At 38.4% G+C, this 26800-nt stretch overlaps 1 protein-coding gene and 1 long non-coding RNA gene across 9 annotated transcripts in view; one reads left to right on the top strand and one right to left on the bottom strand.

Moving 5' to 3' along the window:
• The window catches only part of LOC148935965 (uncharacterized), a 154546-nt gene that overhangs the window by 78118 nt on the left and 49628 nt on the right, over nt 1-26800 (bottom strand). The gene's annotated exons all lie outside the window — the stretch shown is intronic.
• Nucleotides 1-26800, top strand: part of wake (ankyrin repeat and fibronectin type III domain containing protein wide awake) — an 83812-nt gene that overhangs the window by 49763 nt on the left and 7249 nt on the right. For 2 of the 5 annotated variants that reach the window (XM_089079941.1, XM_089079940.1), the window contains 6 exons: nt 20233-20367; nt 20517-20595; nt 23773-23876; nt 25392-25652; nt 25834-26136; nt 26260-26699. In XM_089079941.1, coding sequence (XP_088936067.1) covers nt 20233-20367; nt 20517-20595; nt 23773-23876; nt 25392-25652; nt 25834-26136; nt 26260-26699 — 1322 coding nt within the window. Of the gene's footprint in view, nt 1-14399; nt 15284-18066; nt 19569-20232; nt 20368-20516; nt 20596-23772; nt 23877-25391; nt 25653-25833; nt 26137-26259; nt 26700-26800 lie in introns of those variants that run through there. The other 3 variants (XR_968074.2, XM_011642094.2, XM_011642095.2) reach the window with 3 other exon arrangements.

Genomic DNA, 26800 nt, shown 5'->3' with positions numbered 1-26800 from the left:
AACCTTAATGAAATTATAACAATCTAGCTAGAAGTCACTTTGATTTCGCATTACTCTTTATCTGATTTATTACTATTGAAATCGGACCATTAATTTTTGAACATTTTCTTGAAATTAAAATATAAAATTAAATAAAATTAATTAGGAGAATTATTCATTTTTTAATAATACGTCGAACCGACATGTCATTTATGACGTAATAAATAATAAACCCGGCAATGATATATCACAAATTGAATTAATCAATGAGAATCTTTTAATTAAATTTAATAAAATCAGTGACGTTATGTATCCGAGTTTATCAGTTATTATTTAAAAATTTATTTTAAAACTGATGTTTCAATACCGGCAAGCATCCGCTGCAGCATCCAACCAGATTTATAGTAGTATTAATTTATATTAATCTCTGTCTTTCTCTTTCCGCGAGAAAGAGAATGATGGCGGATCGAAGGGGAAAGGAAAGAGAGAGAATGTACCTTCTCGACACCAATCTCTTGATGAAAAACAGCAATTACCGTCAAGTTATGAGACTTAATATTATGCATCGATTGCACAGAGCACATCCATAAGATCGGATTATGTAAATATGTTGAACACAACCATCGAAGAGTCGTGATCGGAGGTGACAGGCGGAAATGAGATTCTCCCAGATTTTCCTTAGAAATTAGTTTTTTCTCTCTACCTGACCTAAATTAAATTATACAATTTACCTCGAGCCATGTGCCACAATTATAATTTTCACGAACATATTTTCTTCAGCTCCTTCCCGTATTTTTAATTAAATCTTAAATTAAGTCTTCCCTCGGTAACATCTAATCTGTGAATGTGTCTCGAAAGCGTCCATATGAAAATTTCATTTTCACGAATGCCTTTTCTCGTGCTACGAAACTTTATGTCTGAACGTCTTTCAAATTTCATAGTTACATAAATGGACCCTTTCCTATGAACTCTCTCTCCGCTTTTTTTCCCCCCCCCATTTATCTTTCCTTTTCCCATAAATTTAAGTCGCATAGCCCTATTTTAAGTGAGTCGACTTGGATTATTCAGAATCCAGGAATGATCTGTATGCATGGCGGGCTTCCCTTATTCCGCACTGTCAGCAATGCGAGACAAGGAAACATAATAAAGGGCAAGGAACCAACAATCCTTCTTCCCACTCCGTACCAACGTCGCAGTATTTTATATAGTTTTTTCTTTTTGTCATCGACCAGATTTCCAGAGTGGTCTGTCATCTACGCTTCGGGGCAAAGTTCGTTTTTTAATTATACATCTCCTTCGCGCTTTCATCCTTCGCTCACGTATCGCGTACGAGAGATCGTGATCTAAGCTTACGATCTTACGAAGGGACGGGTTTAAGACGGTCGGAAATCATGGAAGTTTCCGATTGTTCCACCCATCGCGTAATTGTCCTACTTCCGTTCTTTTCAAATTTTGCATCGAGTTACGAGTAAAGTTTCCGTTACGAGTTCGCTCGTTGTTCACTTCTCTGTTCACCGTGCAGTGTGAGAAAAACACTCCGGAAAAGGGCGGCACCTGCGAAGCAAGATCGATATAACGGGTGTCCTAATAATTTCGCATATCTCCTTCTATTATCGCATATGTCTTTCTAAAAGGAGCGGTTGCTGCTAATTGCTTTTACTCTCGATTTCGAAAATAACGACAAAATTTTAATTAGATTTTAATTAGAAAAAATATAATAATAAAGTTTTGTATCGTACACGGAGCTTATTAAGTCGGAAACAGATGGGCGAGTTTGTTGAACGACTAGTAGCTCTTTTATAAAGTCTGAAAAAGTTTCTACGAATGTAATAATAAAAGTGATATGTAATTGAACAATAATAAGTAATTTGTGCGTACAATATGATTACTTTTATACCGCTAATGTGGAAGTTTCTAATAAAACTCCAACATTTCCATGAATGGAAATTATGAAAAATTTCTGAATTAAATACATATTTTATAATTGTATAAAAATTGCAATGTAGGAAAATATGATTCTGATAATAACCAACTACCGATGAACTCATATTATTTTTTCTTGGAATTTTTTAATAAAATAAGTTCTTTAATTAGATTTGTTTTATGTGTTCTTTTAATGGGAAATTAATATCATAATATAATTCTAATAAAATCAAAGGATTTTATAAGCAAGAAATATTAAGCACCACAGAGAATATCAAAGTTAATATTAAATGTTGATATTTATTCCTTTCCCTAAACTTATACTAATTTTTCAAATATTACGCAACGTGCTTTGCTGAAGTCATATTTATTTAATTTTTATATATTTTTCTGCATATATTTTTATTTCTCCGCAGTCACTGCGACTTAAAAACAGAAAAATATTCTGCAGAAAAAATATTTTAAAATATACAAAAATATTTAAAAATCACATAGCTTTATGTTATTAACTTACAAAAATATATTTTCAGAACGGCTATTAAAAAAAAAAACGCGGGAATGCAAATGTTTGAAACGCAAATGTTTCGCTCGCGACCTAAAACCTACCAGGCAATACGCCCCTGAGTCTAACGAAATTCGAACTCACCTGCCCTGATGTCATGCTCGGATGCTTAACAGCACACCACATCTGTTACGAGCCTTTCTTTCAGTTCGTGTCCTTCCTTTACGTCGTGAGGACCTTTTGCGAGAAGTAGCGTATTCTCGTGAGAAACGAGCTACGAAATATTGCTTAAAAAATATCGTTGAAATATTAAAAAAAAAAAAATCTTCGCGTAATTTGTGATTGGAAAGTTATGAAACGTTGATTAACGTTTTTAAGCGAGGGGTAAGAGTTGTTTTACAGTGCCGCAATATACGTTGACCGTGATGTTAATTTGATGAGTTCGACGAGTGGGAAATAGCATCTCGCACGGTTAATCGACGTCGATACATTTTCCTTTGACGACGCCGCTGGAAATGGAAAAGCTCCGTCTCATTTTTGTGGCTTTCCATGACGCTTTTCAGTGACCTCGGCGTAACGCGAAATTGCATCTCTGTGCTGCAAATCGATAACGAAATTACATTCCGCTTCGTTAAAGGCGAAGTTACTTTCAATCGGACGTGATAAAAGTCACGATCGAACGTCACACCAGTTTAGAGTCAAGTTAGAAATTATGTACACGAGATAACGGAGTGTCGTAATCATCATTATGAAAGCGACTCGGTATAATGCGGTTCGTATTATCTCTATGAAATATAATCTCGGTGTCTAATGACGTTTGAATTTGCGCGATGTGACGAGTAATTTGGCTGCCGTCTTTGATGAATTTTCGATGTATTAAAATTATCCCACCATTATAATTTTCATCCATTGTTGTCGTAAATCGGTCGACGTTAATGGTGCAAAACGGATAAAAGAGAAAAGGACATTTGCTTTCGTAGTTTATTCATTATCAGGAGAGCAGTTAAATAATTTAACTAGTTGGCGCGCAATGGTCCATGAGATATAGTTTCAAATCGTTATCATCGAATGGGCATTTCTCTCTCATCGCGGGATATAAAAACAAGCGGCTTGACCAGTGAGTCGGATTTTGGATGAAGTTTTACAAGATAAACGGAACAGAAAATACCGACCCGTGTAAGTTTCATGCTAACATTTATCCTATTTGATCGTGAAATATTCTGATTTTTATTTCGTCAAACATTAGTCTTCAGCAATATCAGTGCCACATAGCGCTTATATATACATACGTATATACATACACGTATGTGTATATATATATATATATATATATATATATATATATATGTACATATGTATACGCACACACATTAAAGTTATTGATCCATTTTATGTAAAAAAAATCTACCCAAAGAACCAGTGGAAAATCGATACATCAAATAAAAAAAAAAAAAAATTTCGTGGACGAACGTTCGAAAAACTGCGGTAACGTTTCCGTGATTGAAATTTAAACGTGTTGTACGTACCGAAAGAAAATATATGGATACAAATAGGATGCACGTGGCTAAAAAAATAGATTTTTTTTTTGTCATATTGTTACGATGCTTATTTGCCTCCGACGCAATTAGTCGTGTGAAACTCAATTATCAATGTGTCTCAATCAAGCGGGAAGGAGTATCAATACTCCCGATCGACCGCGAGTGTCTATTCAGTAAAATTTTGTGTGCAAATCGAATAATGAGGAAACAAGGCGCGTTCTGTCGAGAGGCACTCGTGAGAAAATTCAGCGAGCTCATTTATAATACGCTAACGAGAATTAATTAACAACTATATTTTACAACGGGACGCACGTTAGCATTTTCTTTTGAAGTAATGCCGCATTAATATCATATCTTTTTAAAATGTACAATAATAACGAGATGCGCGGATATGAATTTATTAATGTGAAACATATGCTAAGCACACGGCTTTTTTACGTAACATAAATGACGTGCTTTAATACGTGCAAAAATCCATGCGAGTACTCGCGGCATCAAGCAGATTTACTTTTGTTTGCAATCATTATAACGGATTTCCGAGTTAATGATAAATCCATCTCGGGCTTAGCGCCCGTTTGAAAATTACCACCCGGATACGGAGCGAAATGGGCGTTCGTGAAATGTCAGCGGTCGCAAAAATTTATCGCGTGGCGTCGCGCATCACGTGGTGATAAATTGCAGCGTGCGGCTGATAACGCAGTGTTATTAAATTATGGAACGAATATCAAGTGATGCGTTAAACTGCGCGCTGCTCCACCGAACACCTCCACAGATGAATTTTTACACGAGTCCAAAGGAGAACATTCCCATTTTAATATCTCGCCTCTTACAAACACACCCCCTGTGCCCTCTCGAATAAATTACGATGGAAGATCGCCTGGAAGATCGCACGCACGGATTTCTCACCTTCTCACTTCTACACGAAACGAGATCCGATGAGACGATCGCCATAATGTGATCGATGTTCGATAAATATTTTAATATTTCGAACGCGATAATCGCCCCTGACGCGACCTATTCGCGCACGCCTCCGCATTTATTTTCTCAATTTCGCACTGCGTCACTCGATGTAGCTGACAGATCAAGCTTGCATCGCTGGATTCAGTATATAGGATCTAATGTCTATGCCCCGACACGTGCGCACGACACATATCAGACCTTTTACACAGGACAACAGTCGATATACACGCGATGCAGCTTCGAGCGACACACGAAACTGCAGCAATCTCTTCATGGTAAATGCGTCGTATGCCAAGCTAAAACAATGGCGAACTTGATGATTGTACGCGGAGGGAATATTGTCGTATAAATTGCATAAAAGATGGATTCCTTTTTACGACACATCATGCTACAAAATTGGAGCATGACGATATTAGACTAGTAGTTTATTGCTGTGTAAATTGGCAAATCAGTACAGTCAGTTATATTTAGTATATCAGTTTTTTATTTTAGTTTTACTTTTATTTTTGTTATCACATTAGTAAAAGTTATAACGCATATTTTGAACGTTATATATATGCGAAAGCTTGCAATGTATATAACAACGCTTATAATTAATGTAGTAATAATAATAAATTATAGCAGTAATTAATTAATTTTTAATTATTATTATGTTTAAATTCATATTAATGTAATAACTTTTTAATTAAATAATAGTAATTAGTAGTAGTAACTAGAAATATTATAAAACAGATAAGTTGTATAAAAGTAATAATTCAGTTTATAAAATTTCTTCTTCGTAGAATTTAATTTTTTTAAATTATACATTAAAATATTTATAATTATAATAATTCTTTGTAAAATAAAAGATAACATTTTTTGAATAAAAATATTGTAATTTCAGTCATAATATCAGTATATATTTGAAAATATCAAAAGAACTTTATTGCTATCTTTACTTTAATATTTTCTCCGGGTATAAAGTGATATACTCTCTTTAATAAACTTGGATGTAGTAATTTATTTACCAAGTATACCGATAAACGCGTAGTTTTATTGGCATTCTTGATACAGTTAATAAAATTTCTTGAGAAATTGGCTCTCGTGCACGTGTAAAGTTACATAAATCAATTTATGTAATTTTTTTTTTAAATTAATAACTCTCTCGCCAACAATAACATTTTGTTGTAGATTGTTGTTTAATTCAGAGTACAAGGTTCGGTGAAATTTAACGCGCGCATACACGTTGTAATTTATGTATTAGTGGTGAAATATATACTTTATACACAACGTCATTAATGTGCGTGTAAGCGGCAATAATTAAATGCATGCGCGCATAAAGCGAAATTTTGAAGCCCAGCAAATCGTTACGATTCTCACCTGATAATGATAAAATTGTCATGCCCGCTTGTTAACAATCGCGCGTAATGAATATTCGCGGGCCATTTCACGAGCAGATTTATCCTTTTCGAGTAATCTCGACGTATTTGATGCTGATTCATTAATTTGACATTAAATCGTGATATTAAAGCACTGCCAGCGACATATATTTAAATGACGAAATTTACGGATTGTTCTCGCACAGATAATTACATTAAGTAAAAATAACGGTGTCGGAGTTATTTCAGAGCCTGCGAAGGGCAATCACGTAATTTTCTTCGCAAATATAAAGAATTGTCTTCGCTATTCGTGCAAATGATTCGTCAGAATCCCTGTTTGAAGATGAGATTCATGGCACGGTCGTTTCCCATGGAATTCCAAATGAAGCGCCAGCATATTTTGCAATGAAAAACCATTGGTGCAGTCGGCGGCAACGACTGTATAATGCGGACATAACGATGGCAACGTAAAGAAGCATTGGCGACGAACCGGGCGAGGGAGAAAATGCATTATCCTCTCATCTCTTCTCTCGAGAAATCTTCCTTCGTCCTTACCTCGCCAGCGTTTTCCCATATATCCCGCGGGAGCGAGCATCGTCCCGCTTTGGTTTCACAGAACGAGTTCTGTTCTCCGGAGAAGATTTTTTTTTTCCGTTAAAGGGATTGCCCCGACTTATTGCGCGAACTTTCCGAGATAACATTTTGGTCGGAAGATATATCCGTGGTACATTAAACATTTTCGACATTAAGAGCTCTTTTATTATTTCAACACGCGAAGCTGATGATAGACTAATAGTAAAAGAATTCCATAGAAAAGAATGATTCAATTTTCTTTTATAATCGAGATCATTTCTAACATTCGTGCCAGGATTCGAGAAATGGAAATATATTAATAATTTTATGTATTGTATATAAAAGTATATTTGATGAAAAAAATTAGAATACTCATAAATATTTAATATAATATTAAAACGCAAATGCACGCATATTAAATGCACGTTGTATATAGTCATAAAATAGAATTTTATTTTGACATTTAACTTGTATTGTAAATCAAGTCATGTTTATTACATTATAATAGAATTGAATTCTAAATTGAATTATCATATTCTGCCTCGAGGCACTTGACTCTTATTATTAAACATAATATAACTAGACTGTTGAAGGTTATTAGGTTTATTATTATACGAACATGTTATGAATTATATTTACGTTATAAATTATATTTAATATTCGAAGTTCTTTTCAGATACTATTTTTAAATATTTGATGTTTTCCATCAGCTGGTCTGAAACTAAATGTTGGTGAGTGGAGAGATACATCTGAAACTTTTATGAAACATATTTTGTATCCTTCCGTAAGAACTTCGAGAAACATAATTTTTTTTAGAAAACTGAAAAGTCCGGTCTGATCAAACGTGGAAAATTTTAAAACCGCTGCTACATCAAACAGATCAAAGTATTGCTTGAAATAATTAAACACCATGAGTCCTTTTCAACGGCGATTCTTATATTTCTTACAGCTTGTATCTACTCGTTTTTCAAATTACTGAAAAGCAACTAGCACTCTAATTATGTATGTTATCGACGTAGAAAAACTGTGCATTACAAAGCGCAGCCAGCGCGAGTGGAATATCGGAATTTCTGTACAATACGACGCAAAAAAAAAAAAAAAAAAATCCGAGTAATTCAAATACACGATACACGGAATCAACTCCACGTTTGACTAAAAATTATTAGATATCCTCTTCAGTTGGCACGTGGCGTTAAAAATAATCGCATATATCTTTCTCATTCTCGTGGCGATTAAAATTGAATATTTATCGCTCGGTTATCGTAGACATAATGGAATTTATTTTCTCACGAACCGTTTGTACGGTTTTCCCCGTGTTTTCTTGCCCGTTACTTATCATTACACCAAGTAGCGATAAAGCTAATTACGAATAGAGTAGAATACAAAGTGTCTGCCGCTGGCGCGCAGAGGAAGATCGCAGTAAGAATTTTTTTCTCACCGGTCGCAGCTTGTATTTGCTTGTACGTGTGCCGCAGTTACGCGTAATATTCTCGCGGAGAATGCAGTTTACGATTATGAACCTCGTTGCCGTGTGTAGTTGCGATTTTAATTGCGCCTCCGCCGCCGTAGTTGCATGCAGATTATCTGCTACTTCGGCCGACTCGCCATCGAGGACTGCGCTTCCCCGTTAAAAATTTCGCAACTGGGTCGAAAACTACCGTGCCGTGTCGTAAACGGATCGCTGTTTTCGAAAAGTTTGCTCTGCAAATCGTTTTCAAACTCGCAACTCACGTCAGAGCTCGTCTCTCTATAACCAGACGAATGTGGGAGAGTACACTTTTCCGCGCAAGGATCACTGCGACTGCTTCGCAAATAGAATACTGCATTACGTAATTTCAGGATACGGTCGGTTTTTTCCTCATAAGGTTTTTTGCTCTAATGAAACGCGCTTTAAAAATGTATTGCGAGCTCATTGATAAATAAGAGATTTCCAGGCTCTTTCCACTTCGCGAATCTATCGATGTCCCGGCAAGAAATAGCGCTATCGTTCTTCATACGTGCAAAAATAATGACCCGCTTCCCAGACGTTCTCCGTGGGGAACGATTGCTGAAATTTGCATGTCTGGCCTGAAAACTCCCCGGAGAATTTGAAACTTGCAAATGTGGAGTGTCTCGGGTTTCGAAGTCCATTAAAGGGACAAAGAATGTCGATGTCTCTTTGCGGAATTAATTAATTCTTTAATTACTCGATCTCGAGTCATTCACGTGGTGTCTCACCACGATGCGTCGGGTATTTTTAATTTATTTAAATGTTATTCGACGTGCTCTTTATAAATAAAATTCATCAACGACGTCGGATATACCGGGCGCGTATCGCCGAATACAAAATTTATCAAATAAAATCGCGGTTTTGCGTTGATTTCTTTTTTTCTCGGTACAATTCCACAATTTCACGATTCGACACACGTAAATACAGTCAAGTTGATCGATGTTTCGGACGAATGACTCAAAACTTATCGACTATCCGTCCGAATTCGTCCGCGCTCGATTGCGAATGCCTCTTCCATCGCGGTAGTTTTCAATTATGTCAAATAATTAACACGCTCCGTCGATTCTCCAAATTATCGCCAATGTAAATGAAGGGAAATTGCCGCGGCCATAGCTTTAAACGGATTTCAACGGCAGCGCTAAACGAATTATTCTGTCTTGCGCACTACGGATTGCTACGCGATCTAATTCACCGGACTTCTATTCATTTGTTCTTGAAAATCACCCACGATTACGGCGGAGACCTTCCGCCTGCGCGCGATATTTGTCGGAAATCGCAAAGTCGGATTCTCTCCTCCCCCCGGAAATCCCTTCCGCTGCATCCACCCCTGTCGGACGCGCAATATATGACTTTTTAATGCACCCCGTGCATGGAACATACGCGTCCTTGCGCACTTCCAATTTCCTGACGGTGTCATATATATATATATATATATATCTCAACGTCAAGTTGGAAATGGATTCCGCGGCGGAGCGCATCCGTTCCGCATCACCGTACACGCCGCGTGGTTGTGCCGCGGCATCATATTTTCCGTCTAATATCGCATACGGACGTGTAACACGTACCTATATAGTTGCGTCTCATTGACGACAGACAATACGTTCCATCCCGATCGATTATACGCTTTGATGAACGATTCTCGAGACGCCATAGAAACGCTAGCGCAGGGGATGCTCCGCGCCGTGGCAATGGCCTCTCTCTCTCCCATATATCGGAGATGTTAATCATAGATATTAATCAAGATAGATTGTACAATGTGTAATTATATACGTAATAAAATATAAATCTCTAATTGATTAATTAATCCGATCGAGCGTTCTTGTGAGAGCATTTCATTAGTGGGAAATTATGCAAAAATTATGTAAAAATTATATTTCGCGATATGCAGAACGTAAAATCGATACTTGATAAATTTATATTCTCTTTTCAGTATCACAATATATACATCGCATAATATCGATCGCACACGGATGCATATATAATCGTGCGTGAAGCAGGAAAACATTTGTATGCGCGATGCATGCGTATACATTTTAATAACATCCAAATTCGAATTAATTTGACGTAGTCGTATTAATCAGATGTTCAATTTATTGTTTTAGCTTCGACGGGAAACGGCGACTTATTTCAGTTTCGCGCGTGTTGTAAACATTTCGAGGAGAGATAAAGATACACTGGCGTAGGGAGCTGGCTAATCGTAAAAAATGGCCTTAACACGGTTTAAGTGAAATAAGTGAGTAAACGATACGAACTACGACTTCCTTGTTTTCGCTCAATTCCCTTGTCGTGACGTAGTAACGCCCGCATAATTAACAAACGAGGACAAAATCCTCGAGGCTCAAGTATCGGTCTATACCCCAAGGTTTTTATTATGTCAAGATACGCCGGTCCTTAAAAAAAAATAAAAAAAGAAATGCACGACGGTAAAAATAAATTTATAAATTTTAAACAATCCTCCTCGCCGAGAAAGAAATATTTGAAAAAAATATTTTCCAGAAATGTATTTAATAAATAAGCTTTTTTTTCTTAAGGACTGCGGAGTTTACTATTCAAACTTTTTTCGCATGAACTTTCGATTGGTCGCTCAAAAGTTCTATATACAAGCCAGAACGGGGTTGCCGGAAAACGGGACCGTAACGGCGCATTTAACCGATGCGGGCTACGTACGCTACGTAACAGCGTTGTCGGCTACGCCGTTACGTTTTACGGATCGATGAATTTTTCATTAATACACCCTCGCTCATGGATTTTGCTCGAAATTTTATTTCTCACCACGCGTCCCATGACCGGCAGTAAAAGCACGCGTAGGTGCCGAGAAATCGAGACCTAACTGCGAGATCGACATGACGTCGTAAAAGAACGTCATAGTGGATTTTTTTATATGACTCTAATCTAGCGAGAGAGGGGAATTCCTTAAATCGCGGTTTACCGCGCACTTCCGGCGGACGGCTTATCGATATCCTTGTATTACTACGTCACTACGAAATGAGCATTATTAATCACGGAGGATTCGTATTACGGGCCGATGAGCGCGTTACGAGCACGTCTTAAAACAACACGAACAGAAATTCCGCTCATTCTTTATGAAACGTAATGAGGATCGCGATATCAGAGTTCCGCGAAATGCATCTAAACGGTAGACGAAATAAAAGTGTTTCACGGCTCACCTCGTTACGATTCGTTCCATGCGAACAAAACTCTGGGCATTGTTATCGCATCTTCAGAATAGAAATTAAATTCCCGCAAAACAATAGCTAAACTTTCTGAGAAAGTTTCGCTCCGCAATTTCTAATAAACTTTTTGATGTTTCTCTCTTTTTCTTTATTTGATCCGTCTTATCATTAACAAATGAAAGATACACGGTAACTTGACCCGTTAAGTTATGATATATAAGTCTGCTCTTAGAAATACAATATTATCAGAACTAATATTGGTTGCAAGAAGATTGAGAAACTATAAATATTAACTTATGCACGAACTTTACGTTAATTTCAAATTTTAATTTCAGATTTGTGTCTGATAATTATTTTAAATTTATTTCAGATTTATATTGATGAGAAACTCAGTTTTTGATGAAATTTGCAAAAAACTTAGTTTTTAGTTAGACAAACAATTTTGCAAAAATTGTTTCGTGGCTATTTTAAATCTAGCTGAGATAGCTGACTTTTTCGACAGGTTGAAAATAGAGAAGTTAAAAATAAAAAAAATATTCGGCATGTTAAAAAAAAATTAAACTTAAATCAAGTTAAATATTCCCACATATAAGCAAAAGTATCATAATTTTCTTGAAAATTTTAATTAATTCTTAATTTAATTGAATTTGTATTGATGCAAGTATTACTTTTGTTCAGGAATAAAAATCTTCTGAATGAAAATTATAATATTTGTTTATGAAAATATCTATACTCGCATCAATACAAATCCAATCAAATCGAGGCAAAAATTTTTCTAAGAAGATTATGATATTCTTATGCTTATAAATAAGAATGTAGTCTTGATTTGAGATTTAATTTTTTTGTATGTAGTCTATCGTGAAATCGCTTCTCAAAATTGTGTGTATTCTAGCGAGATCTGCTGCGGAAGGTCGGACTTCCGGTGATTTTACGCTACGCGAAAACACGACACGACCTTTCGCAGAGATAATCACAGCGATTTCTGTCAAATCGCCTCTTCGCGCGCCATAGCTATTCTCGCTGGAAGACCAGCGAGCGTCAAGTGCCAGACCGGTCTGGTCTCGCATGAAAAAAAATGCAAATGTCAGGTCTTTTATCCGTATATGGCTAATAAATGCGGCACGTCGTCATTGGACGTAATGGTGAAAAAAAAAAAAAAGAAAGGAAGAAGGGAAAAAGTAGAAAGAGGCGGAACAAAATTTAATGGGGTCGCGCGCACACACTTAATGACATTTTTATGTGCAACCAAAGGACGACGTATCTTTGACATTACGCCAGAATTGCCGAGGAATTCTGTTGGTTTCTCTGTCTGGTTTCTAATGCGGCGCGCTGATAATTTTATCGTTTAGCCTGAGATTGCGCCGAGAATTTCTCGATTGATGGTGAGCACGGAGGCGTCGTTTAACCGGCTGTTTAATTACGCAGACAGGTTCAAACATGGAAACGGGATATGCGTGTGTGTATGTGCGTGCGTTCGAACGTGATGAGCATTCAGCGTACTCGATTTGCCGTAACAATCCCGAAATTTTCGCGGTGAATGTATTAGCACGCGCTAAACAACGCCGCGTTGTTATTTAATGATAAATACGGGTAAATATTGGTATTTAATGATAACTGTTATAATTATCGATAATTAGTATAATAATTAATTGATATAATAAATTGAGATTGAGATATCATATATATATATATATATATATATATGTATATATGTATATGTATTTCATTTCATATATCGATGAAGAGACGAGAAAGAGAGAGAGAGAGAAAGAGAGAGAGAGAGAGAGAGAGAGAGAGAGAGAGAGAGAGAGAGAGAGAGAGAGAGAGAGAGAGAGAGAGAGAGAGAGAGAGAATGTAACATATTCACAGAATTTATTTATGTTCATCTAATGTTAATGTAACGTTACATAAGCTTTTAAAAGTTTGAAAAGAAGCTCATCGAAACGCGCGTTATGTAGCGTTATTAATAATTCGTGCCAAAGAAATTTAACGAGGTAAAATTCAAAGTGCGTGTTAGACATAATTTCATCGCTCTAATTAAACATTGACGTCAACTTGGGCAACCATTGAGGTAATACTATGAATAAAATTAGAACGGAAAAGTTACCTCATGCGGCTGTATGCTTTGCCAAAATCCACGATATTCTCACGTGCCATATAATCTATTTTCATTTTCTTCTATATCAAACGAGACACTTGTGATTAAACGAAAGAAACTTGATAATTTCTAATTTGTACTAGGACAAAGTCGCTAATATTAGTTCACATTAGTTAATGTTATTAAATTTGGATAAAACTGTTAACGTTAATTAAACTGTTAATTAAACTGTTGTTAATTGCTTTATCCCAGTTTAATAATTGTTTATTAACTGCTTTAAATAGCAGTTTAATTAAACAGAAACAGTTTATAATTACAAAATTAAAAAAAGCTACTATCTAAAATATTCTGATTGTCTGCGAAATCAGCTATTTTATTCATTTTTATAGTATTCACACAAAAAAAATAGTTTCATCGACAAATTTAGCTCGATACAAATCTGAAAAATAATTTTATTGGACCGTGAAAATAATTATGTAGGACGTTCAAATAATGGTTCTCGGAATATAAAAAAATTTTCAATATTATTGTCGTGTTTAAACGTTCTACATAATAATTTAAAAAAAAATTATTTTTGAAAAATAATTTTTAAAAATTAAAAAAGAATTATCTCTCAAATCTGTATTTGGTCAAAATTTTTTTGATTTCTTCAAAGCTATTCTTTCTATGCATAAAACATAAATGCCACTCCTTTGGCCTAAGACAGAGCAGACGATTCGTGTAACATAGTCGTCAATGCCAAAAGTTTGTGCTCCGATCTTTCTCCGGAGCTACGCAACGTGGCCACCGGTTGTTGGAGGGGGGGCCCAGACGCGGCAGCTGTTTGTTCACCATGGAACGGATCGGGGGGTCGTGCTGGCTGGCATGTGTACCCCGCCAGTAATGCCACATCGCTGGTGCTCACAGCTCGCTGGAGCGGCTCAGCGCAAAATTGTGATGTGTTGCGACGATTTTCGCGAGTTGAGGTCGCAGATCGCGTGCGGAGAAGAAGAAAATCGAGAGAGATCGTCGCGAGGGTACCGCGTATCGAGCTGTGAAAATCGCTGTGAAAATCGTGACGCTTTGCGCCAGCAAACTCCAGCAACTTCGAAACACAACAGTGTGTGTGTGTGTGTGCAGCAGCAACGGTTGGAAAAAGTGTGCGCGCGCGCGCGCCTGAAGCGTTTCTGAAGCGTGGACCCATCCGTCGGTAAATCTTTAAAAATCGATCGGCACTATGTGCGAGGTCACGTCACGTGTCGAAGGTTTAACCCCAGTTTTGGATTGTGTGTGATTGGAAAGAAGAGGCGACTCGTCTTCTTCGATGCGACGTGATTTTCACGTGATTAATTGAAGAACGTGGTTTTTCAATTGAAGAAATACCGAGTGGCATCGTAGATTAATAGCAAGGGGGGTGCACGGTGACCAAAAAAAGTCACAACGTCATAAAAATTGTGTAAAAGATTGTGGTGACAAGAGTTAATAGTGATAAAAAAAATTTCAAAGAGTCACTTGAATCGATGTATAATATCCAAATTATGGATATTCGTGCGGAAGCGATGTGTCGCCATGACGATTGGACGAAGATCATGGGGACCTTAACCGGCCCCGAGGGACGACTCTGTCCTCGCCTGCACGCTCGGAGATGCGATTCTCGGCATCGCGTTTAGAAACGGTCCAGCCGCTATGGAATTTGCTCTGTGATAGTCAGGTAGTCTGCGTGCCGCGCGGCAACTTTTCTTCTCGGATAGCACGACGCGGGGTGTCCTGACTTTTAATCCCGGTCGGCTTACCGGCGATGGTATTCGAACGGTGAACGGACGCACGTACGTCCTTGCGAGATTGGCCTCGCAAGTTGCATGAGATCATTGCATAACCATAAACGACACGTTCGCCGATACTGTTGTTCGCGGGAATCTCGGAGGTTCCGCGACGACGGTGGTCGTTGCTTAAGATTTTCACCCGGAATGGCGACGTTAGACGTTAGACGTTACGACACTCGTCGCGTCTGCTCGGCTTCCCTACGTGACATTTACACGGACTTTTCCCACGTTTCTTACAAAATACAAACGCGTTTCCAGTATAATATATTTATTTCTAAAAGCTTCATTCTTGTAACTTCCTGTGCATGAGATGAATCTTTATTCCCATATGGTTTAAACATGGCGCAGTAATAGCCATTTCTCATTGTTTAAAGCAGTTCCTTTGGCCAAATAAGCAAAAAAACAAATATGTTACAAGTTATTACAAAATAAAGCAAAAGTGTGTAAAGAACGAATAAAATAGTAATTAGCGCACTAAGCAATGAATTTAATTGAATTTAAAAAAATTGAATTTAAAAGAAGAGAAACTCAAGTTAAAATTCAACAAAAAAAAAAAAATAAGAATTATATAAAATATATTGCACAAATATAGAATAAAATCAAGGAAAATTTTATTTAAACTAAAATTTGAAATTTAGATGTATTTCTGTAAGGTTTTCTTAATTATCATTAAATTAATTATTATCAAATTATCAAGATGTTAGGGAGGATATACAATTTTGATTTTGGCAAGTTACATTGCAAATCCATTAATAACGATACGTAGTTGGTGGCAGAAACAAAGCCTGTTGAATTAATATATGCTAATTCAAAAACAATTAAAGCAAATCTAGCTGAGATCTTAAAACAAGAAAACAACCGTTCTTATATATTCCTAGTATGGAGGAACATTGTCTCGGTCTATAAATGTTTATAAAACTTGAAATTCTACGGTGTAAATTTTCTCTCTCAAAAATGGTAACTGTACATCTTCCAACTTAAGGACGCGGCGTCAAACAACCGTGACTCCTCATTACAGGAAGTAGATTGTCGTCTATCAGGGCAGAGGCCGATAACGAGGACAACGCTCTGAAGGGGTAAACAACTGTCCGTAACGAAGTAGGAAAATGAGTTAGGACTCGTCGTCAGTTGCAAATCGTTCCGCTTTTAAGAGACGACTCCCGAGTTTTCTGACGTCTTCTGTAAAGAGATCGATTCATCGCGATAACAATCGTGCGGCTTATACGGAAGTATAACAGACGAAGACGAATGGGACAGAAGAAAACGAGAGAAAAGAGGCATTGTCAGAGTGATTAATGCGACGGCCATTGAAAGAAGAAACGTTCAGGCTGTTCTTTCCACTCTTTTTCCGATGTTTTTTCCGAGTTGCGCGCTCATACGGGTTTCCTCGATCTCGAGTACATTGGTTATTAGAGAGTCAAAGAGAACGCGCCCTCAGATCGAAACTATCTAACAATTCATTCGGTTCCAGACTATAATTATCCTATTAGCATCGACCAGCAATTCCCTCCTTAACTTTTAATGAGCTTCAATCGGCATCGCAAGAGCAGCCAATTTTTGCCCCTTCCAATCGATCCGGGCACGCTCGAACGTTCACGCTTTCGCGAGAAACAGGCTGGCACAGCCCACGAAAGGATATTTCAGTTCATCATCACTCTGTGAATAACACGCCGATGATTCCTCAACGTGGAGAAAGCCGCGCTCGATATAACGGAAAGCAGCAGCGTGTGAAGTCTCGTCTGAAAGACGTCCGAATTATTACGTTTTACTCGATACGGACGTAGCTCTCGAACTATGAATCGATCCTTTATTCGAGTCTCCGATATAAATATCAAGGCATTTCCCTTTTCTCCGATATAGATATCAGAGTCTATCGGTCCATCGATATTCTCTTCAGACCTGGTTATTCAAGGTGCAATGAGTCGAAAAACTCGCGCTTAAACTTTTCATGCGCGTATCAACCGGAGGAGTCACGGAACAATGAGAACAATCGTACTTTATTGTACGTCCGATGCCGGTTAGGCCACCGGCGGTCTTGTCATTGATCTTGAAGTACTTACACTTCGCTGTCATCAAGATCTTAACGACTAACGGACGACAGCAATAAATTTGATTGGCCCGGTAAATTGTCCGAGGAGGAAGAGGCCGTGTCCCGTCCACTTCTTCGTAATGGCCAATTGTCGCGCGGGAGAATCGTCCGGGCGAGTACGTGGCCCTAAGTAAACAATAAAATCGTTTCAGAGACAGCAGTCGTCACGTAGCAGTCTACGTCGTCGTCGCCTCATCGCCGACACTCGTGCTAATCCCCTTTCATCGCTAACCGCTCCTCTTTCACTTCTCTCCAACGCTTCATGTAAATATTTAGCAGTTTCGTCGCGGAAGAGAGACGAGAGAGAGAGCTCTTCTCCGTGGCGAGAGACATTCTGTCAGTCAGAGCGAAAACTCGACACGTTGTGAATTAATTCACGGACTAATCGCATTAGGAGAATCAATATTTTCGGAGCTTTCGAATAATCCTCGGAGCTGTATTATAATATATTGTACTCCCCCTCCCCCCCTCTCCCCTCCCCCTCCCCCGTCGTGCAATCCGAGAAAAAAAAGATGCGCCGTTATGTTCCATCGAGGCAGCGGGATCACGCAAATGACCGTACCGATGGTTTTTTTTTTTCAGTTTTATCCAGCCAAAGAATTGCTTTACGGATTTACGGAGATCGGTATCTTCGGAAGCTTTATCCTACCAAAGAGAAGCGGAGTAATTGCGCTTTATCGCTCGTAGCAATAATACATATATTTTCGATAATTTATAAAACGAAAAGCGATCTCATCGCACTGGGAACACCCAGGCATATCGGAACTCTCAAAGGGATTAGATATCTCGATAGGACATTGGGACATATATCAAGCGGAAACTATCGAGCGATACCCAGATGAAATTTCGCAAATCCTCTTCATCCAGCCCGAAGATGGAATTATTATCGAGACGTTCCTCGGGCGGCAGGATGTCGACCTTGAAGAGGTCGAGGTCCTTCCGAGCGTCTGTGAAACTGATATCGAAGATACGCAACCACGCGAATTTGCGATTGACCCCCGGTTTCGATCTCTCGTCCGTCTCGAAAGATCTCACCGCTAAGAAGGGATGTAACCTCTCCGCCCTTGAAGAATCTCAGGGCGAGAAGTCATCGACTCCACGAAAAGACTCCGAGGACACGAGTCCTCCTATCGAGGAGAAAATCGGTGACGAGGCATCCACCAGTCCTCGGAGGGTCTCGGTGTCGACTCTCGACGCCGATCCGCGAGAGATCACAAAAGATCTGAAGAGCAAGCTGTCTCTGACCGACAGACTAATGGGCAAGGGTCGTAAGGACGTGGAAAAACCCTCGACGAAGAACGAAGGTATGAAATCACCGAAGGTTATTCACATCTTTCGCAGAAGACACAGCGCGGACAATCCGCAGGAGGATACTCGAGGGAAGGACTGTACTGATAAATCTGTGTCTTACGAGACAGATATGTGTCGATCGAGTAAACATGTGTTCTATGAGAACCCCACATTCGTGCTGGATAGCTCCTTGGACTCCTCCGTCTCGAGCTTCCTCTTTGAAGTCGACGAGGAGGAAGAGGAACAACGACAGAAACAAGATGAGAAAACTAAGAGCGCTGCATCATCCAAGTGCGACGTTCTGACCGTCGTCGTGGATTCCCACAAGGCTAACGGACCTTTCTATCGCAAAAAGAATTATGCGCGAGGTGAAAATGAAAAATACCTCGAGAACGAAGACTCGCGAAATGCATTTCGTCCTAGATGCGAGACAGATCCTCTGAAATGTCCTCGCGAACCGAGGGGCGAGGGCTCGCCCGCGAGCGCGATAAACCGACGGACGGTCGAGTCCTTCGGAGAATTTGATCGCCCGAGGATTAAGTTTTATTGCAAGGTACACGAGACGGAGAAAAAAAATGCGACGGTCTATCAGAGTCAGAAAATTCACGATGATACTAAGATCTGTCCTTCGAAGTCCTGCAGAATCAGGACGGTCGACAATATCGCCAATTTTTGGACGAGCAAACGTGGTAATAGTTTCCGGAATAAAATAGTGACCGGTAGGAAAAGAGACGCGAAGGATTACGAGCAGCTCGGTCAGGAGCGAGTTTTCATGTCGACATCATCGGGATCAAGTACGCTAGATCAATAAATTTTTTAATTAATCAACGGCGCGCCAGATGCGATTAAGCACTTTCTCGGAAGTTAGTTCAAGTTTCCGCGGCGAATTATCGGTTTTAACTCTTACAACGATGAAAAAAAATGATCTAGATTTTGTCTGGTAAAATAACGCGTTTAACTTTTACCGGCCTGTTTTCAAGCTAAATAAATCAATAATCGTCCTGGAAAGTTATAAAAGGAAAGCATGTTTACCGCGAAACATAAAACGGTGTGCCGAGAGGCATTAACATTGTAAAATATCTGATACGTGGGAGAATTTCTAGTCGTGAAAGTGGCTCGAGTAAAACGTATGAGTCGATTGTAATATGATAAGTGAGATAATTTAAGAAAAAAATAATGTAGGAATCTCTCTTTCTCTGTTTCTCTTTGTCTTTAATTTTTTAATCATTGTTTTTTTTTTCTTTAGCGAACACTTAATACTTTGTTCTGAATTTACTTACAAATTTTATCGACTAAATTTAAGTTCACAACAGAGATTTATCTTTCCCAACATATACATCAATCCCCTGTCTGTTCCTTTAATGCTCACCATTTCACGTTGTGTATTTATCTTTGATTTATCCATTTTTGTAACATTTTTTTGTTTATTTATTTTCTTTTATTTCCTCATGCGCGTAGAATTCCACTCGTTGCAAGGGATGGAGTTCCTGGAGGGTTTCGGTAAGAAGAAACAGCAGCCCCAACAACTAAATAATCTATCGTCGATACACATCAATCCTCTCTCGGCCCAATCCCTCAACATACACCTGCATGGTATTTTATTTTTATAGATTTTTTTTTCAGTTTAATTTTTCTCAAAATTTGCTCATTTTAATATTTTCGTTCTTGTAAAATTTAGTAAATTTACATATGATTAGAGAGAGAAAATAAAAAATAAAACCTTGATGTCATTTTATTTTTAGCCCTATTTGCGGCTGTGGAACATGGTCACTTGGATAAGGCGAGGACTATTTTGGAGTCTACCGATGTGGACGTAAATAGGTAAGCGACTATTTATATCATTATGTACGCAATCATATATGTACGCAATTAAGGAGCGATTAAGATGATTGATTTAGCGATGAAAAAGCTGATAAATTGACGATATTATCTTGCCTGACAGCCAAATATTTTATTATATCACTACATAATTTAAATATCAAAAACGAGAGTAAGAATAAAATATTTATTTCTTATAAATTAATTAACTTTCAAGGAGGGCAATTGAAGGGACGGACGGAATAAGAGTCTAATTATAAAATCTTGATTTTGAGAAAAATTAAAATAATTACTATTTTCTTATTACATAATAAATTTTTTTTCTATTTTCTTTTTTCATATTTTCGTTTTCATCAATATAGGACAATCAAAATATGTTTATATATAATTAGTGTAAGCAACATCAATTTCTTTATTTATGCTAATCTCTGGAAAAAAAGTAGTAGAATTGTGCCTTTATTCCAGCCCTTATCCCCTCAATTGAGAGTGCACGTCGCGATAATTAATGAACATTCAAAATGTTTTCTTGTTCTGAAAAACAGATTCAATTCTCACATTACAAAAATTTAAAGTGATACTAAGGTTTCGGCTTGTTTTCAAAATCAAATCATCTTCAGCGATGTACAGATACCTCCAGAAAGTTTTGTTTATCTTTTATATTTATTGTTCATATTCATGAGGGGGGGAGCTAATCTCCGAAAGATCTCGTGGCACTCAAAGGATTCAGCCTGTCGTACTTTCTTCGAAAAAGTATACGTTGCCGCGCGACCTAGAAGTACTCCGAAATACATATTACTTCGAGGGACTTTAATCTAATATACGAGCTGAAACTTTCGGAGCGCGCCAGCTACAGAAACAGTCAATCGCGCTATTAGGAATTGTTCGACCAGGATAGAGCCAACATCTCGATTCGATTCGACGTAAATCTTGAAGGATCTCAAGAAATCTGGGTCACTATACATCTCCGGTGCAGACTATCGTGTATAAGAAAAATCCCTCAAACTGCGATCGAGCCTTAACGTTTCTCCTTTGTAATCACGATCCGAGGGACATTCAAAGCGAGAGGAATTATCATGAAACACAGAAGAAGGACAAAATAAAAATTTCCTTTCGCTTCAATTGTTCTTTGTAACCCGTATAATTAATTCCCCAGTCCAGAAAGCAATCTTTACGCTGGACTAATTTGATTTTCAGCCAGGACGTGTTAAATTATGTCGCGGCGTTCTTCGTGAATTAAATTGTGTCACGAATTTTCGGTGGAACGAGTAAGCAGGCACCTCTTTAAATCGACGAGAGAGACGTGTTTCGCTCCGCGCAATGCTTCTGCAAGTTTTTCATAGCCGGCTGCGCGCGATAATTGCGGAAAATAAATTCGGTGTCTCTCATCAATAACCACGACAAAAGCGTCGGTTGTCGGTAAATAAATTATTCAGGTTAAACAAGATTTCGCTGTCAATTCGGCTGACCAATCTAACACGCCGACAAACAGACCTGATTGATCTGGCTCGCAAAAGTTCTGGGAATTGCTTCAAATTTCCGTGAATTACATAATAATTGATAATCAATATTGATAATGAACTAATAATTACTGATATATTGAAATTAAATATAATTACGTTTGATCAAAGGTTTTAATCTTTGTTTTCATATTAGCGAGAAAAGTAAGTAGAAATTTTTATTACATTGTTGAAATTTGATATAATTAGGAAAGAACTCCGACGATATATTTCCAATAATTATGTTAGTCAAGTCAGGATATTGGAAATAAGATTCTACAATGATATTAATTGAAAAATTAATTTACATTAATGACTGTATTTTTACGAGAAAAGAACAGTTTCGCCGAAGGCTCGAAAAATTGGATCAGATCTTAAAGATAATTTTGTTGAATTATCAAAATTATTTAAAATGTTTCATCAAATTATGTAAAACGTTTAAACATAATGATAATTGATGATAATAAATGACTGTAAATTTTTTTTTTTACATTTCAGCAACTAATTTGAACTTTCTATATAATTATTTTAATCTACATAATTATTTTGGGCAAACAAAATAATTTTTCAGATCCGTATCTGGTCAAATTTTCCTTTAATAATAAGATCCTTTAACAAAATCCGTGCATAACGTGTATAATGATTTTTGAGAGGTAATGCATAACGCATTATATGCAGCATTAGTTTATATTAGGAGTAAATAATTTCAAGAAACGTCAGCTGCTCTTTCTCTTTCCGCATATTTTAATTTAAAATATGCAGCAGTTAAAAACAAGAACATTCGTACAGAATTAAAATAATCTGTAGGCAGCGGGAAAGTTACAAGTTACTCATTCCGCACGATAACTGTAACTGTAACAACGGAATTCAAATTCTCGTTGCGAACGAGAGAAGTCGATAGTGACGTAAAACTGGAAAATTCATTTAGCTAGCATTTATTCTATTTTATATCGTTAACGTTTATTTGATGTTCCCATTCCGTTTTTATGTATCAAAGTAGTCCGACGTGAAGTAGGCGAAAGTAATTAAATGTTTCAGAGGGAATCTCATTAATCCCACGATTTTCCGTTTGGGCGAAACAAAATTTTTCCGTTCTAATGAAGATAATGAAGTGACGGGACGTAAAACGAGATACACTCGGACTAGAAAATACAAGCGGGATGACAGTCGACTGTTCGATCTATAATTTCACGAAGGAAGATCGCTCTTACCGAGTCTACTTTACCTTTATCGATCTCGTAATGCCGTATAAACGTTACCAAAAGTTTCACGAAGTTCTTTTTATTTCGGACAGAAATCTCTCGTGTCTCAACTTGATATAAAGCGGAGACCGAAGTAGGAGACTCGATGACCGAAAAGCTTTTTCGGTTTTATTTTCACATAATGCCAGATTTTTCCGCGGATAAAGCGCCACGAAAGTGATACATAGAGTTGATACATAGAGTTACATAGTGTTTAATGCCGCCTAGAAAACGACGTGTAAAGTTACGTCGCGCTTTGAGGTATAACATTGAGGAAAAAAAAAAAAAAACAAGAAAAGGAAAAATGCTAGCGGGGAAAAACTCGGTAAAATCTCGGTTGCGAGAAAGTCCTAATTCACTTTGCTCCTTTTTAGAAAGGATCTGAAAGAAAACTTTATTATTGACGCGCGCGCGCGCGCTATATGCAATCTCATTATTTACAGCGTTAACAGCGACGGCCTGTCACCGCTGGACGTTGCCGTGCTGAGTAACAACAGGCCGCTGGCAAAAATGCTAGTTGCTTTCGGGGCGCAGGAAGGGAACCAATGTAAGTACAATCGAATCCAATTACAAACTTCGGGCCGCATAGCGCGAACTTCGTTACCAGCGACGTCCGTAACGAATCCCGTTGATCCGTATAGCTCTTTTCGCGAGACTCGCTTCTCCGCTTTCCCGCAAAATAATCTCCAGTCCTCTCTTTGTCTCTCCCTTTCGTCCCCTCCTCCCTCATTCCATCTCTCTTTGTCGCGCGCGAAAAAATCCAAGGAAATCGACAGTTCCGCGAGAGATTCCAATTAGGATTCCGTAGCCTCTAATAAAAATGCCGTCGAGCTTTATTGCGTTACGACGAATAAATATATAAAAGCAGAAACGCGAGGTGAGCAATAAAAAAAAAAAAAAAAGGAGTCGTCCTCTCTCGCTGGACACTGGACACGAGCTGCGCTTTTTCCGCGACGTTTTTAATAACGTATCCCTTTGTCCGATATATCCAGTCTCGGCGTAATTACGGGGATCGAATGCGGGGAGGGCAAGGGGAGGAGGGGTATGTGTGCAACGTGAAATTGTAAAGTCGACGGCGATGTCTAAACATTTCTCGACGCTCTCGGTTCCCGTTAAGCCGGATGGTTTGCGGGTCTGTAAATGCGACACTTTTTCATCAAACGTTCCGCGCGCGGAAGAAAAAAAGGCTGTGATGAATAGAATGAAACTAGAGCCATTTCCATTAATTTTCTTGATGATCGCTGCAACGGGACTCGAAACGCTTGGATTCGAGCCCGCGATATCAAAATCGAATTTTGCGAATGTGCCAAGGATTATTGTACGCGCTACGAAGCGTTTCTCAGCCATCGTCGCGTCTCTCCCCGGGAGAAAAGTTCAGGAAAATAAATTTCTTCTAATGTGCCATCAAGCGAGACCGAGGGAAATCCCCGCGTTATTAAATGAGTAACTTGAGCTTCGTTCGTCTTTGCGAAAGTTTCTCGCATCTTAATTTGTCCCTTTACGCTCATTAGCGCTTTAGCAGTGACATCGCTGGAGTACTCATAGTACACTTCGAGTACTCATTTTCTTTGAAAATGAAATATGAAGCGATAAGGACGCTTCTTCCAAACTAGCGTCCGAGTTGTTCCGTAGACGGGTGACGGAGGTCCCATAAAGAACAGAAATTTAACTCGACATTCAACTCGGTCATCCGAGAATTTGTCAAATCGTGTGCGATGTTTCAACATCTTTCTTTATTAATTTCCGCGCCATCTGAGAAATAATTACAACTGTAACTGGGCTTCCAATTAATCACGACGAAAATTGCAATCGTAGTTCTGCGAGAAGATATACAAGATGAACGATATCGTTACGTGGAAACGCCGAATACTCTAATTAACGTAATAATAATGCGTGAAACAATATACCGGTGATAACAATCGTCGTTTGTCAAAGCGTAGCCAAATTCTATTCCTTGCATTTCTATGCAGACGTGAGGTTCGCTTTAAGTGTAATTCAAATTAGTTCTAGCACGTACGACCGTAATTTTGTAACTAGACTCGATACTATTTTGTTAACGTAGTCAAGTCTCCGGAATCTTTGGGTAGTCACTTGGCATCATTGCTCTCGGAAGCGGAACACAGAGTTCAAGAACTTGGTGGCAGTACTTCCGGCAGCGGTGGAACTACTCTGTTAGAGCCGCCTGGCAGCCATAGGGCCAGCTTTTCCACGCAACATAACAATCTCACGGGATGCGGTGGTAGCACAGAGGACAAGCAGCTTGCTCTGTGGGAAAGGAGAGCCAGAGCTCTCAGGAAAATGTTACTGGGTTTCGATCAAGCGCGTGAGTTTAATATATTTAATTTAAATTCCTAAATTGCGTTACTGCTTGAAATTGGATTGGAATAGGGACACCTATCTGTCTGAGACTTTTTTGAAAAATTAAATTCTCATTCTTTCTGAAAGATTATGCTTATAACGAATATTTCTGCATTTTAAAACATGAATCTTTTGTTACGTTTCAGGCCCACCCGACATGCCCTTCCTAGTCGCGGTTGACGTCACCGGAACGACGTCAGTGACAGTCAGGTTCCAAGAACCGGACTCGCACGACTCTCCGATCTGTACCAAGTTCAAGGTTCAATGGAGCTTGCACGATGACTTTTCGGTCGTTTGCGGCGAGAGAGAGGTTCTGGACATGAAGCAGAGGGAATGTCGCATCGAAAGCTTAACGCAAGGTCAAAGGTATCACTTTCGCGCCGCAGCCGGAAATCTGAAGGGTTACAGCAGGTTCAGGAACTCATCACCCGCACACGTTACACCTAGCAGTAAGTAGGATGAACATGGGTTATTATTACGACGCGACACTGTACTATTACATATTACATCAGTACATTCATCGCTGTGTTTGAACAATTTTTAATTTTACAAATATTTACAATGTCTTGCAGGTTGGAGGGATATAGATGGCAGAGTGCCGAGATTCGCGGGGCGGTTGGAACAGTTGAACACTTTGTTCACCGACATAAGGCGGCCGGAGTATACGCAAGAAACGCCGGCGGTGCAGAGGCGAAATCACAAGAAGAAAACAACGATAAAACAGCTCTTCACAGCGACGAGTAAATTTCAAAAGAATCTCAGGCGAGGAGTATTTCTGGCGTGTCTACTCTATCACGAGGACAAGGTTCTCGTTACAAATGAAGATTTTTTACCCGTAATTGAGATAGACGAGACGTATCCCAGCTGTATCTACAACGATTTTCATTGGCTCATGAAAGTCGCCTGTACGTGGGACGACGTTAAATCCCTTCGGCAGGACATGGAAAAGAGTCACAGCAGCTCGACTAATCATTTTAGGATAAAATTACTTCAAGCAGCTGCCCAAATGCAGGTCCGTTGCATATTAGAAACGTTGAACTTTTACTTTGCTCAATTATTTAATCAAAATATAAAATGTCAAAAATATAGAAATGTTGATATATTCGATATATT

Source organism: Pogonomyrmex barbatus, unplaced genomic scaffold (genome assembly GCF_055798465.1).
Source record: "Pogonomyrmex barbatus isolate J1 unplaced genomic scaffold, ASM5579846v1 scaffold3, whole genome shotgun sequence".
Classification (NCBI taxonomy): domain Eukaryota; kingdom Metazoa; phylum Arthropoda; class Insecta; order Hymenoptera; family Formicidae; genus Pogonomyrmex; species Pogonomyrmex barbatus.
Note: the sequence above shows the minus strand (reverse complement) of the source record. Positions and strands in the feature narration are given on the sequence as shown.